This window comes from Triturus cristatus, chromosome 7, assembly GCF_964204655.1.
Source record: "Triturus cristatus chromosome 7, aTriCri1.1, whole genome shotgun sequence".
NCBI classification, from domain to species: domain Eukaryota; kingdom Metazoa; phylum Chordata; class Amphibia; order Caudata; family Salamandridae; genus Triturus; species Triturus cristatus.
This window is the reverse complement of record NC_140590.1, coordinates 1,608,829,538-1,608,843,377: the sequence shown is the minus strand read 5'-3', so window position 1 is coordinate 1,608,843,377 and position 13,840 is coordinate 1,608,829,538. Positions and strand designations below refer to the sequence as shown.

General features: G+C 42.0%; 1 protein-coding gene across 1 annotated transcript in view; it reads left to right on the top strand.

Moving 5' to 3' along the window:
- Positions 1 to 13,840, top strand: part of EFCAB8 (EF-hand calcium binding domain 8) — a 3,172,177-nt gene that overhangs the window by 327,285 nt on the left and 2,831,052 nt on the right. Inside the window, exon 6 of the mRNA XM_085615170.1 lies at positions 11,377 to 11,560. Within this exon, the coding sequence (XP_085471296.1) occupies positions 11,377 to 11,560 (184 nt within the window). The remainder of the gene's footprint in view (positions 1 to 11,376; positions 11,561 to 13,840) is intronic.

Sequence of the window (13,840 nt, the reverse complement as noted above, 5' to 3'; positions counted from 1 at the left end):
AGGACTTTTTGCCATGCTGTGCTGTTATTAAACCAATTTCATCAACATTGTGGTGTGCGGCAACCTCTCTTTGGAAAAAGGGAAAATCTTGTGATATATATATGTATATATGTATATATATTTTCTCCAGCACCTTCCGTGCATAAGTTGCCTCCTCCTTTGAGAGAGTTGCTTAATTGCTTTCGGACCCCACGGAAGCGGGTCCCGTAAAAAAAAATTCTCCAAGTCCTCCCAATCACTTGAAGGAAAACAAAGCCATGTGCGATTTTAAAATAATGTATTCCCAATTAGCCACTTGTCAAACGCGTTTCGAGTGCAATGCACCCTTGTTCACTGACAGAGAGATTTGATTTCTGTGGCCATTTTACTGTGTTACACACATGATTTTCTTAAAATACAATTTCAGCGTATGTGAAGAGAAACTCGTAGTTTTTCATATATTCAATATAGTATACCATTGACAATATGATTTAAAACGCTTATGACAATTATATATCGATAGTATGCATGTCATTTCATTGTAAACTGTATAAAATATATACACTTATAATTTGCTTGTTAATGATTAATTATTTGCACATTGCACTTTCCGTCTTTTTTGGAATCAGTTATGCCCCAGTGGGCTATCACTCATGGCAATCTATCAATCTAGCCCAAGTGGGCATTTGTCAATCACCATACAAACAAAAAAATTTGTCCCAACACTGTGATTAAAAACTTTTTATCTTTCCTGTTTTTCTTACAATTAAAACATAATATTCTTCTCAAGATCTAGTTACTGTAGATGTGTGTACAGATCTTCCTCCTCATTTAAACCCTCTGGCTGTTTTGAATTCAATTCTACTATGTATCGTGACTCAAGTCTCCTCAGCTTCTTTGCTCTGTTTCCTCCCCTTGGATTTTTTTCTATTGCATCTATCACTTAGTACATTAATCCTCTCACTTTTTTTTTTATTATGTAACTTCTCAAAATGTCGCGCGACAGGGTATGACCTGTCGCCGTTTTTTATGGCTCTCATATGTTGAAGGATTCTTTTATATACCTCTAAGATTGTGCTGCCCACGTATCTCAAGCCACATGGGCATTGAAGCACGTAGAGAGCAAAATCCGTTTTGCAAGAACATTTTCCTGTTATTTTCCTCATTTTTCTACTTAAACCTGATTTGTATGTTTCTGTGTTTACACCATGTGTGCAATCCTTGCACTTGGTGCATTTAACAAAACCCTGTCGTTTTGTTAACCAAGTTGTTTTTGGTTGGGGTTTTTTCAATATATTTTTGACCAGAGTTTGCTTAAGGTATCTCGCTTTACGAAATGTGATTTGCGGCCTGTGGGAAACAACTTTGCCAAGGATTGGATCATTCTTAATCACATGCCAGTGTTTGTTTAAAATACCTCTTAACTTATCATGCTGAGCACTATAAGTCGTTGCAAATCTACTTGGTTGGTTTGAATCCATCTTTTTCTTATCTTATCTTTTTTCTCTCCTTTTTTCTCAAATAGAATATCCTCTCTTCTTTCCATTCACTTTGAAGATTGCATCATCAATCCATTCATCTGGGTATCCCCTTGTCTTAAACCTTTGTTTTAACACTTTCATTTCTTTCTTGAACTCTTTCTCATTGCTGCAAATTCGCTTAGAACGTAAGCATTCACTATAAGGAATACTCCTTTTTAAATTTACTGGGTGAAAGCTTTTTGCATCTAAAAGAGTATTGCTGGAAGTAGGTTTTCTATATAACTTTGTTTCTACTTTTCCATTCTCAATATACACTGTTAAATCCAAAAAGTTCACATTAGTTCGACTTATTTCACTAGTGAACTTTAAATTGAGGTTGTTACGTAAATCATTGATGAACAGCTTTGCCTCCTCTTCTGTGCCTTTCCACACTAAAAACAAGTCATCAATGTAACGACTCCAGTGTAAAATGTGTTCTTCCCACTGCTGCTGGTATTACGACCGGACCACCTGCTCCTCCCACCAGCCCATAGGCAGATTAGCATAGCTGGGGCGAAGCAGATGCCCATCGCTGTACCGCAGATCTGATGGAAAAGTTCATCATTTAACAAAAAGTAGTTACTTGTCAAACACTTCTCGATTATGGATAATAGCATTTGAGTATGAGACCACAGTGTAATTGGTCAGTGTAATTGGTCTCGTTCCCAAAAAATACCTTAACTGCTCTTCATCCATCCTCATGCCGTATGCTCGTGTAAAGTGTTGACAGGTCAATAGTTATTAAAAGATAATCATCTTTCCAGGGCAGATCATAAATACCTCTTAGGAAATCTCCTGTGTTTTGAATATGAGATGGTAAGGTTTGGGCAAGGGGATTGATGAAGGAATCTACATATTTAGATGTATTTTCTAGGGCACTTCCCATTGCTGAAATAATTGGCCGCCCAGGTGGATCTAAAATATCTTTGTGGACCTTAGGGATTAAATGAAATACCGCTGTTACTGGTTGGTCAATTTTTAAATACCTATACTCGTCATGGTTAAGCAATCCTTGATCAAACCAACATTTTAACTGTGTATTATAGTTATCATTGCTGGAAAACATAATTTTTTCATCAACTCCCACATAGCATTTTCTGTTGTTTAACTGTTTATATGCTTCTATAAGAGATTTCTGTTTGTCCCAAAGGATTATGTGTCCTCCCTTGTCTGCATTACGTACGATACAGTTCTCATTCTCTGATAGTATATTGATTAAAGATTGATATTCCTTTTGTTTTACATTGCCAAATTAATTTTTTTAGTTTTTTTCATTAATTTGACCACTTAACTTCTTCAATTCATTCGTAACTAAATCACAAAAAACATCAGTTCCATCCTTTGCTGACATTGGAATGAAACGTGAGGTAGGTCTAAAGTGGGTTGGTGCTCCTTGAGTAATGGATAAACCTTCTTCCCGTGCCATAGATTCTGCACCTATCACGTTTGGTCCAGATGCATGTTCTAAATCCATTGTTCTAAGTTCCATCATTAAATTAAAATCTTCAATTTGTAATCCTCCTTCTCCAACTATAGGACTATCTATATTGGAAATAGTTCTTTGAATTGGATTCACAAGAACATGTTTTTTCAATTCTGATACTATGATGAATTTGAAGAGATCAATTCTAGTTTGGACATAATCCAAGTTGATTTCGGGGGAAAATGTTAATCCCAACTGCAAAATTTCTTTTTCTTTATTGGTGAGAGTTACTTTTGTCAGATTTATTATCGTCGCTTCATTAGATATTACTGCTTCCGGTTGTTTTTCTTCTCCTGCCCTTGCTGCCCTCCTCCGGCAGGCTGCCCCCTTCCTCCTCTTTGTCCTTTGCCTCTTCCTCTTGGTGGTCTTTGTGTCTGTATTGGTGGCCATGGTTGCAAGTTGAACCTGCGCTTTTCGCATAAAAAATAGAATTCATCAATTAGCGATGGTATTGCACCTTGCGCTACCAGTTCATCAACCAGATCTGTATCCACTTCTGAACTTTGTAAGCCTCTTTGTTCAGAGTGTAATTCTTGGATGGGTTTACTAATTTGTGCCTGTTTGTTACGTCTTATCGTATCAATTTTCTTTGCGAAGGTGTAAATCTGGCCTCTGTCGTAATCCTGTTTATCTCTGATAAACTTCTGTTCTTCTCTTTCTTTTATAGTGGTTTCAAATTTTTTCATTCTTTCATTCATTGCTACTTTAAATTCTTTAATCTGATCTTGATCTTCCTCTTTACTTAAATCATCCAACAGGGCCTCTATTTCAGACAAAATCTTCTTCCTGTCTATATCAGCGTACTTAATTAATATAGCCAACATTCTTCTTGAGGCGTCATTATTATTTGCAGCCCATTCGCGTAACATGTCCGGATTGGGCTCTTCGTAGGTTGGGGTTACCATTACAAAAGCAAGAGACGAGGTTAATATTAACGTACAATAAGCAGCAGAAAGCTTTGTGCAAAATCATCAATAAGAATTGGATGATAGTACGCAATGACCCGATAATAGGTAAAGATCTTACCAGATACCCAACATTACTATCAAGAAAGGAAGATCTATGAAAGACACACTTGTTAAAAGTAGCCCGGAGGTTAGACCTAATGCCAGCTGGCTAACTACATGTGGTGGCTTTTACAAATGCAACAACTGCAGAGCATGTAGGTATGGGGTCAACAAAACCAACTATACTGTCCCATTTCAAACAGAGCCGATTAAGATCAATACATTTCTAACATGTCGTACAGAATTTGTAATATACGTGTTGGAGTCCCCTTGTGGGTTGCAATATGTGGCAGCAGCACGTTGCAAACCCACAAACGGATATTGCAACACATGAGGGCAATCACCAACTCTGATGCGACTTACCCGGTGGCCCGCCATTTCAGGGAAAGGCACAATAACTTAGATAACCTGAAATACTTCCTGATTAACACAACTCCCAGCTCAAGAAGAGGGGATGATCGCTAGGCTAAACTGAGACAATTAGAGACAAAATATATTATTTGGCTTGATACAAAAACACCTAACGGCCATAATTCCAGTGAAGATTTTTATACTTGCGTGTAACATTCTACAGGGCAATTTAAGTACTTCCATGATGGAACCCACCTGTAAAATAGTTTCAATATTTCCAATTCTTAAGCATAAAATTTCACTTGCAGCTGTACAGGCATTTAGGCCCACATACATAAGTTTACGGATTGTTTACACACGCACATAAATTGAGCACTATGCACTGTTCATTTTTTTATTTTTTTATTTATGTACACCAGGCACATTCTTATTTTAGCCAGACATGTGGGTAATAACTTTATATGATAACCATGAAGGCTGTACATTTACCTTTTGTACAGTAAACAATCAGTGGTTTTAGATTTTATTAAATCCTACTGATTTTTTCACAGGTAGGCGGTTATTTTTAGTAAGAACGATAATGCAGTTCATTAATCCCGTCATAACAATGTATTTATCATTCATAGCATTTAAAAGGGTTTATGCAATTTTTATGACATATATAAAAAAATGTATTTTAACCTTGTAATTTACTCTGATATATTTATATATTTATTATGAGTTTTATACATCAATGCGATACTATCATGTCTTTAGTATTTATACTGGTGACATTTTACATAACATTTTAGTATTTATACTTGCTATTATCTATATATTTGTATAATATCAGTACCCAAACTTGCAGAATGTTGCACAAACAACTTGCGATATGTTGCACAAAATGTACATATTGCACTGTAGTATTTCGTTCATGTCTATGGCAATGATTAGAAATCACCTGTGTTGACACTTTCACTTTAAATGTAATGAACTGTTTCTAAGACGCGTCATGTGAGCAAGGTCTGGAGAGATCAAAACGCGTCATGGCGGGCATGGTGGTAGAGAAGGCAAAATAAAATTTCACTGAGCACTTTACTGGCGGTCCGCTATTCGTTTTTTCCCATGGAATGGAAGTGGCCACAAACAAAGGATTTGGTGAGATGTATGTATATATGTATATGTATGTATGTATGTATATATGTATGTATGTGTATGTATATATGTATGCATGTATCGTGTGAACAAGGCTTCACAGCCGAAACGCGTAGTGTGGAAATAAACTTCCTGATTTACTCACTTCATTGGAGCCTGAGAGTGTATTATTATCACGTACTATAGACGGATTTTAGATTAGTTTACCGGGTGCTCTCCCAGGGCATACACCACCCTCCACGAGTCTGTAGTCTCGACAGGAGCGCTTTTGGATTTGGATGTATCTTGTATGTACATATGTATATTTATGTATATACGTGTGTGTATATATATGTATGTATATATATTTGTATGTATATGTATACATACATACATATACTCTACAACTCCACCAACACTCTAAAACTGCTCACCTCAAATGTCTGTTTTTCTAGCAGAGTTTTTAAGCAAAGGAATGGCATAGTGCCATCCATGCTGAACTAGTAATGGTACAAAGTCATTTGCCATTTTTGCAGCAAAGTCTTTAATCATAGAAAACTTGTGCCATCCACGGTAAGCTAAAAAATTACAAAACTATTATACCACTCCTGACACAGTATTACAGTTTTGAATTAGTACAATACAAACCAGGCCAACCTGAATGTGTTACTAATACAAGTTTCGCTCTTTTTAGACCTTGTCAAAGAGACCTAGCTTTGCCAAGACACAAGGAAGTACCCAATATTAGTCAAAGAAATACCCTTTCAGGCCTAGAGTAAATTATGCAAAAAAGGAATTAGGGAACTCTGGGAAGTTCCCAAGTTTTGGTGGAGAGGAGCTCCTTTACATGGAACACTCTACAACACCACCACCACTCTAAATCTGCTCACCTCAAATATATTTTTTTCTAGCAGAGTTGTTAGGCATAGGATTAGAATAATTCCATCCATGCCAAGCTAGAAAAATGACAAAATCCTTTTACCACTCAAGGCACAGTGTTACAGCGTTAAATTGGTAAAAAATAAACCAAGCTAACCTCAATGAATAAAAGCAGTCCTGACATGTTTTCAAAGATGTAATACTGTGTTTGAAGTGGTAAAAGACTTTTAACTTTTGTAAATAGGGCAGGAACCAAAAGAGCTCTTGGAAGCACCACCTGGTTGCTGGGTACCAGAATTCTGAAGACCATGCCTGCACTGCTCTGTAATCAAGACGTGTTTATCAAGCAGAATGACCTCTTCAACTTTCATGTAAGTACATGGGTCGTGACCAGCTGTCTCTCAATCAGTGGATCTTCATAGTTCCGAAGATACAGCCAGTCATACAGGGTCAAACTTTCCATCCTCAGGTTTCTGCAAATACTGTTCCCAGAAGGCATTGCAATGGCAAGTACACACATGCAACTGGATAGGTACACCATCCAGAGCCTGTTGTGGTGGGAAACCTTTAGAATTTCCCTGAGACAGCCCTAGGCACGCAAAACCAGCAAATGAAGCAGGGGGGTGAAAATGTCCTGTGAAGATACCACAAGCCTTCCATCTACAATTTTTACAAATACATGTACTCTAATAGCTGTTGATTACTTGAAAGACTTGTTAAATGAGTATTTGTGAATCTTGTGGACATATTGTTAACCACAAATCAAACAAAAAAAAATGATAAACGCGAAGGGCCCCTCTTCTATACTAAGACTCTGGGTTTAATTAATACAAAAGATCGATAGGCAACTCTCCTGCGTGAAGTTAAATAACACCAAAAATTATAACATTTTGTGAGTTAGTAGTCGGTGCATGAGGAACAGAGAGGTATTGAGACGGTGGTGGCGTTACCCACTTTGGTTGATTAGGCGGGATGACCAATGGTAGTGTCTACAAACAAAGGATAAATCAAAGTGGTGCCTCTGAGGAGCACCCGTTTGTAGTTTAAGGTTTCTGTGAATAGCAGGGTTCTGTAGGAAGCCAGCTCTTTATATAACGGACTGTGAAGAGTACAGACAAACCCCAGAGGAATTACAGAGGCACAAATTACATCCTAAATGCTCTCTTTTGTAGCAGTGAGGGCGAGCAGTTAGGCATATCAAAGGGTAGTGCTAAGAATTTATAGCACACACAAAGGCAGCAAGTGAGACACACTCAAAAAGAATTCTGACACCAATTTATAAAAATAACATGTGCTTTAATATGAATTTAGATATCAAGATCATCAGAATCAGGTAAGTACTTTTCGAGTGTTTACAGTTTTCAAAAGTTGACAGTGCAATTTTTCTCTGCCATAATGTTATCCTGTGGGGGAAAAGCATGACTGCATTCGGGAACTTGATAGCGACTTACGGGATTGTTCTTCTGGACTTAGGTGAGTATGGGGCTTGCAAGGTCCAGGGCCACACCAACAGATCAACTCAGGAGGATCTGCGACGTGCGGCGGCAGAGGTGTGTTATGGCATCAGGTCCCGTTCACTTCAATGGGAGAACTGTCCTGTTACAAAGAGGCTGCAAGCTGGGACTGGAGGACCAGTCCGGGGGAACCCACGGGGTGGGGGGGGGGCTTGACCCTTGAGATCCTCAGGCATGTAGGGACACCTTTGGTCCACTTCTCCTCGGGCTGTGGGGTGCGGGTTCAGAGGTGCCTTTTGGCATCCGGTTTCTGTTCTGGAGTCACTCACAGTTGGGGGAGTCTGTAGAAAGAGGCTGCAGACGGCGGCTAGAAGCCCAGTCTGAGCAAACCCAAGGGTGGGCTTAGCACCTGTAGGTCTGGGGACCCCATTGGTACTGCCCCCCTTCCCCCCTAGGAGTCGGGCTGTGGAGCCGCGGGTGCATAGGTACTTGGGCGTTGGGTGGTGGGGGTTGAAAACTCACTTTTTGTCTTTTATCTCTGCAGAAAGGGCAAACAGGAAAACTGGGCCACTCACAATGTGGGTTTCACTGTCTCTGAAGTCCCTTGACATGCAGGTTGGTTTTTCTCAGCGTTGGTGTCCGGACTAGACACATCATGGTTGATGCAGGGGCTTTAGTACCCCAGGTATTGGTGTTGTGCCTCTCCAGTCTTTCCTGGTGTCCCCACACTTGGAGGAAGGACAGATCTGACCTGTAGGAGCACAGCTACCACTTCCTGGGTGGCTACTTTGTCGGTAGTCCCAGTAGGCGGCAGGTCGGTGTACTGGGTCTTGCTTCTTTTGTGCCTGCGGCTGCAGCGGAGTAGCTCCTTTACTCCAAGGGAGTTTCTTTGGAACGTTGTGAAGCACTGGCAGCTTTCCGGGTTTCTTGGAGTCTGCACAGCGGCAGGACAAGTCGGTTGCTCAGGATTGGTGTAATGTCATTTGCACTCCTTGTTTATCAGGTCAGCAGCCTTCTTTGTCCACTCCTTCTTTTGTGTCTGTCAAACTCTGAAGTCTTGGTATCAGGGAGGTCCCCTAAATACTCAATTTAGGGGCGTTAAGCAGAGTGAGGGCTAGTAGCCACTGGGCTACTTACCCTTGGGGTCACTACACTCCCTAGATGACCACTTCCTTCAGGAAGTGGGCATCACCTTGTCACAGAATTCCTAATTCCACCACACACAAGATGGTGGAATTTCTAAATGTGTGTTTACTTCAGGCTGGTCACCCTAGAGGTGTATCCAGTCTGGCAGTGCAACACGCCTCCTGCATAGCTAATTTCCCTGTGTGTCCTGTGCCAGATGGACCCAGGGCAGGGGGTGGCATTTCCCCTGTCAGGGGAAGCCTCAGGTCGCATATCAAAGGTAGCAGAGACCTGACCTTTTAAACCTCCTGCCATGATATGCTGATTTACCAGCCTTCCTGGGGAGGAGGTGATAACACCTCTCCCCAGAGCAGGCATTGTTTCTGTCCTCTGAGAGCATGGCTTTCACCTCCTAGGGGGTCAGAAACTCATCTGTGGTGGCAGGCTGGACTGGACCAGTCAGCCAGCACACTAGAAGGCTGGTAGGGTTCAGGGGGTACCTCTAAGATAACCTCTGGGTGTATGTATTATTAAATCCATCACTAGAGTCAGTGTGGGTTTATTAATTGAGGTGTTTGATACCAAACAGCATAGGTTTCAGTGAAGCATTATGTACCTGGGAAACTCGTTTTGACCAGTCCCCAGTACATACCTTAAGATGGCTTCCCTGTTCACTTGTACTGTCAGTAATTTGACTGGCCGGCATTGGGACATATCTGCTCATGCAGATATGTCATCACATGTAATATAATGTACCCTGCCTTATGGCTGTAAGGCCGCTGTAGGGGTGACTTACGAATATTACATGCAGTGTTAGGGGATATGGGACACAAGTGTGTGCCATGTGTGTTTTCACTTTTTGGAGCATTTTGTCACACAACCTGCTGGATCAATCTGCATGAGTTTGGTTCTGGGTCTCTTAGAGTGGCACAAGATATGCTGCAGCTCTTAGGGGCCACTTTAGTACCTTTGCCCTACACACCAGAGGTACCACTTACTAGGGACTTCAGAGGTGCTAAATGCCTGGTCACTTGGGGATCAAGTGACCAGCTGTCTTGTTTTGAGGGAAGAACACTGGCACTGGGGACCTGGTTAGCAGGAACCATGTACACTTCAGTCAAAGTTGCATCAAATACCAGGCAAAATGTGGGGGGACTACTGCAATAAAAACCCAATTTCCTACAGATTCCCACAGAAAAAGCGAAATGACAAACTTTCAGAGGCAAAATAAATATGGCAGGCATGTGCATCTGCACTAATTGGGAGCTCCTTACAAATACACACATGCTGCCCTACCATCTGAAAGCAGTCACCTCATGCTCCGAGCCCCCCTGAAAATCCAACTTTTTGACAATTGATCTTGGTCCTTGAGGCAGCCAGGCTTCGCTGGTGGTGATCAGTTGTGGTTTTGAGTTGTGATCTACGTACACATTCCTTCTAATCTCTGTTATTGTTAGGTTGATTATTTGCAGATCTGTTACTATCTTGAGATTGTCATTGAGGACGCTGTTTCCTGTCCTGGAGTTTTCAACTACAAATAATTGGTTTCAGTTGTTTTAGTCTAATTAGGCCAGTGAACACAAACCAAAACTGCAATGCCCTGGGTGGATTAGGCTGTTACACAAAAGCCCAAGGCTGGAAACAGTGTCTATAATGAGATGACTTGAGGTGGTCACCCTATATGTGATAGAACCCCACAACCAGATTTTCACATCTTGGTCATTCTTTAGTCAATTGTACAACGTAATGGGAGTGTAGTACTTTCTGTTGAGTATTTTAAACGGAATCAGCCTGACTATAGAGTAGAGTGAGACCCTGCAAATGTGCTCATGTAAATATTACATCTGCCCATTGTTTAGGTTCCATCCACATCATTTTCCATTTTGCTCGGGCCCATGTCACTCACTGAACTGATGAATATTATTTTAATTACCTGTAGTGCGTTCCCATTATGCTCACAAACAGTGAACTGATGTTTCTTCTAAAGCCCTTCTGACACTCCTTTGGCCCAATGTATTCAATGACTTCGGGCTGCTCAGAACGATGTCTCTGTTATTGAGACTCTGTAAAACATTACCACATCGCTCTTAACAACTCTTTCCCCAGTTCAACAAACCTACGTTAATCCAAAACTGTCTTGTCATCAGGATCTCTTATTCATAAAATGGTGCTTGAATCTAGCATTCTTTACTTTGCATATGAAATTAAACCATCCTTCGTCCCTCACAGCAGCCTCCTCGCTTCCTCTGCTTCCTTGGCTGGGCTTCCCATTATTCGAATGTGGGTGGATAACCACTAAAGCTAGGTTCGTGCATTACGTCATTACGTACATTCTCTACTCACTCATTTTCCGTACAAATGTATTCTCTCCCTTTCGCTTACTGGTATTTCTCCTACTTCCTCCTTCCACTTTCTTTATTTTTCATAGTAACGTTTTTATCATTTTGTGTTTTTTCTGTCCCTAGAGCGCATCGAGAAATTATTGTAAAAGTGGTATTTTTTCCAAACATAAATCGAGGTATTGGAAAGAGAGGTGTACAAGAAAGAATTGTTGAGAATGACACATCGACTGGACGCTTTCTCACTATCAGCAAAGATGGTGTTCTTATTTACTGGAGTGAAGGCTTCAAACTGCTGCGCACAGTCCATGTATGTATTTTCTTCCTACTAAATTGCTTTCTGTGCTGCAAAGCCGTTTTGTTATACAGAAAGGTCTAAAGAAGCCTATACATGAGGTAATTTGAGTGACAGCCCTGCATTCCGCTTGATTTATGTATATGGCATGTGTATCTTTCTGCATTTCTGCCTATTTGCTAATCTGTCTGCATACACCTGCATACATCTAAATGTGTTTCTCTGTTCCGAGCTACTTCTGTGTTCCTTTTTTTCATCTTTCCTGATCTCTGGGTACCATACAGGGCTACCTAGTTGCATGACCAGAAATATTTATGTTCGAGGCATATGAGCTGCAGATCACACACTTAGGATAAGATCGCCATCTGGTGTTGGGCTCGGATGATTGCAGGTTGTTGTTGTCTTCGGAAGAAGCCTTTTGGTCACGAGATAGGTGACTACTCCTCTGGACAACAGTGCGCATGGGCATCCACTCCATCCTCTGATTGTTTTTTTCCGCCATTGGGTTCGGATGAACTTTTCCACTCCGGCTGAAAACTTCTGAAAATCCAGCTTTCAAAACGAACAACATTTTCAACTCAACGTCGAAATCCAATCGGACCGGTTCCGGATACGGCTCATGGAAAGGACACCTTTTAAAAAATGCCCCCAATGTGGAGCAAAACTTCCCCACAGTGACCACCACGAGGTCTGCAACCTGTGCCTCTCGCCGGAACATAACGAATCCAGCTGTCCAGCCTGCGCCGCATTCCGATCCAGGAAAACCATCCGGGACCGAAGAGCTTGACGCCATATCATGGCCAGACCAGCTCCAGAACCAGAGGACATCTTTGCCCAGGATGTCCCGGAAGACGATTCCGAAGACCTCCAAATCGTATCCGAAGCGGACGATTCTGATGACCTCATCACTCCGGGGCAACGAGTGAGTACCAGTGCCCCTACCCCAACCCCCCCCAAAATGGCATTGGTCAAGACTCCGCCAGCTGGCCCCAGTCGTGACCGAAAATCGTCTTCAGAAGCCCCACCCTCGGGCTCGGCTCCGAAGAAATATAAGCCTCCAGGTGGCTCGGGCTCGAGCAAACCACATGTTACTGTGCCCACAATACCTTCGGCACTGAAGACTCAACACCTCTCGGCACCGAAGCAGGCTCCGAAACCATCGAGGCCGAAATCTCCACCGGCACCGAAACGTTCTTCGGCACCTAAATCCCCGCCGGCACCGAAAAGTTCTTCATCACCGAAATCATCATCGGCACCAAAACCATCATCGGTACCGAAAAGACTGTCGAAAGTCCAAAAAGACTCTACCGATCATCCAAAACATAGATCGGAACCGAAAAAGTCGGCACCAAAGCCACTTTCGGACAATGAAGAACTTTTTCGCCCTGATCCCACGCAAAAAAGGATTTATATCAATCCAAAACCCGGACATGTCACCGCTGTGCCATACAAGAAAAGGAAGCTGGACACAACACCTCCTCCAGCTCCCATAAAGAAGAAGGACTTCGCCACCTCACCCATTCGTCCTTCCTCTCCTATATCACCTCTCATCCCACCCCCCCTTCCCCCTTCTCCTTCTCCTCTACCATCTCCTTCACATACACCACCTCCACAGGATGATGATGATGACTTAGGGGGAGGGGGTGATCCGGATGACCTTAATGATCCTAATGATCCTTTCACACTCCCGGATACGGCACCCTTAGATGACTGGGCTTACCCTTTACCTGATATTCCTGATCCCACTACATACCCCTCCAAACCCTCCCCTCCAGATGACCACCTAGGGTTTGGGCAGCTGATAAACAGGGCGGCACTTTTCCATGGCATCACCATGCACTCCGATACACCCGAAGAAGACTTTCTTCTAGACACATTCGAACAGTCTCAAAAATCAGTTCAGATCTTGCCCATGATTAAGGGAGTCATAAAACACGCCACAGAGGTTTTTAAAGACCCTGTCAGAGCTCGGGTTCTTAACCCCCGAATTGAAAAAAAATATAGACCTGCCCCACAAGATCCCGCGTACATTAAAGCACAGCTCCCTCTAGACTCTTTAGTAGTTTCAAACGCAAGAAAGCGGGCTAACTCCCAAACAACAGGAGACACATCGCCCCCAGACAAAGAGTCCAAGTTATTAGAGGCCTCGGGCAAAAGAGTTGCAGCACAAGCTGCCAACCATTGGCGTATTGCCAACACACAAGCCCTATTAGCCCGATATGATAGGGCTCATTATGATCAGTTAGAAGATCTTTTACAACACCTGCCAGATCAGTACAAATCCCAGGCCAATGA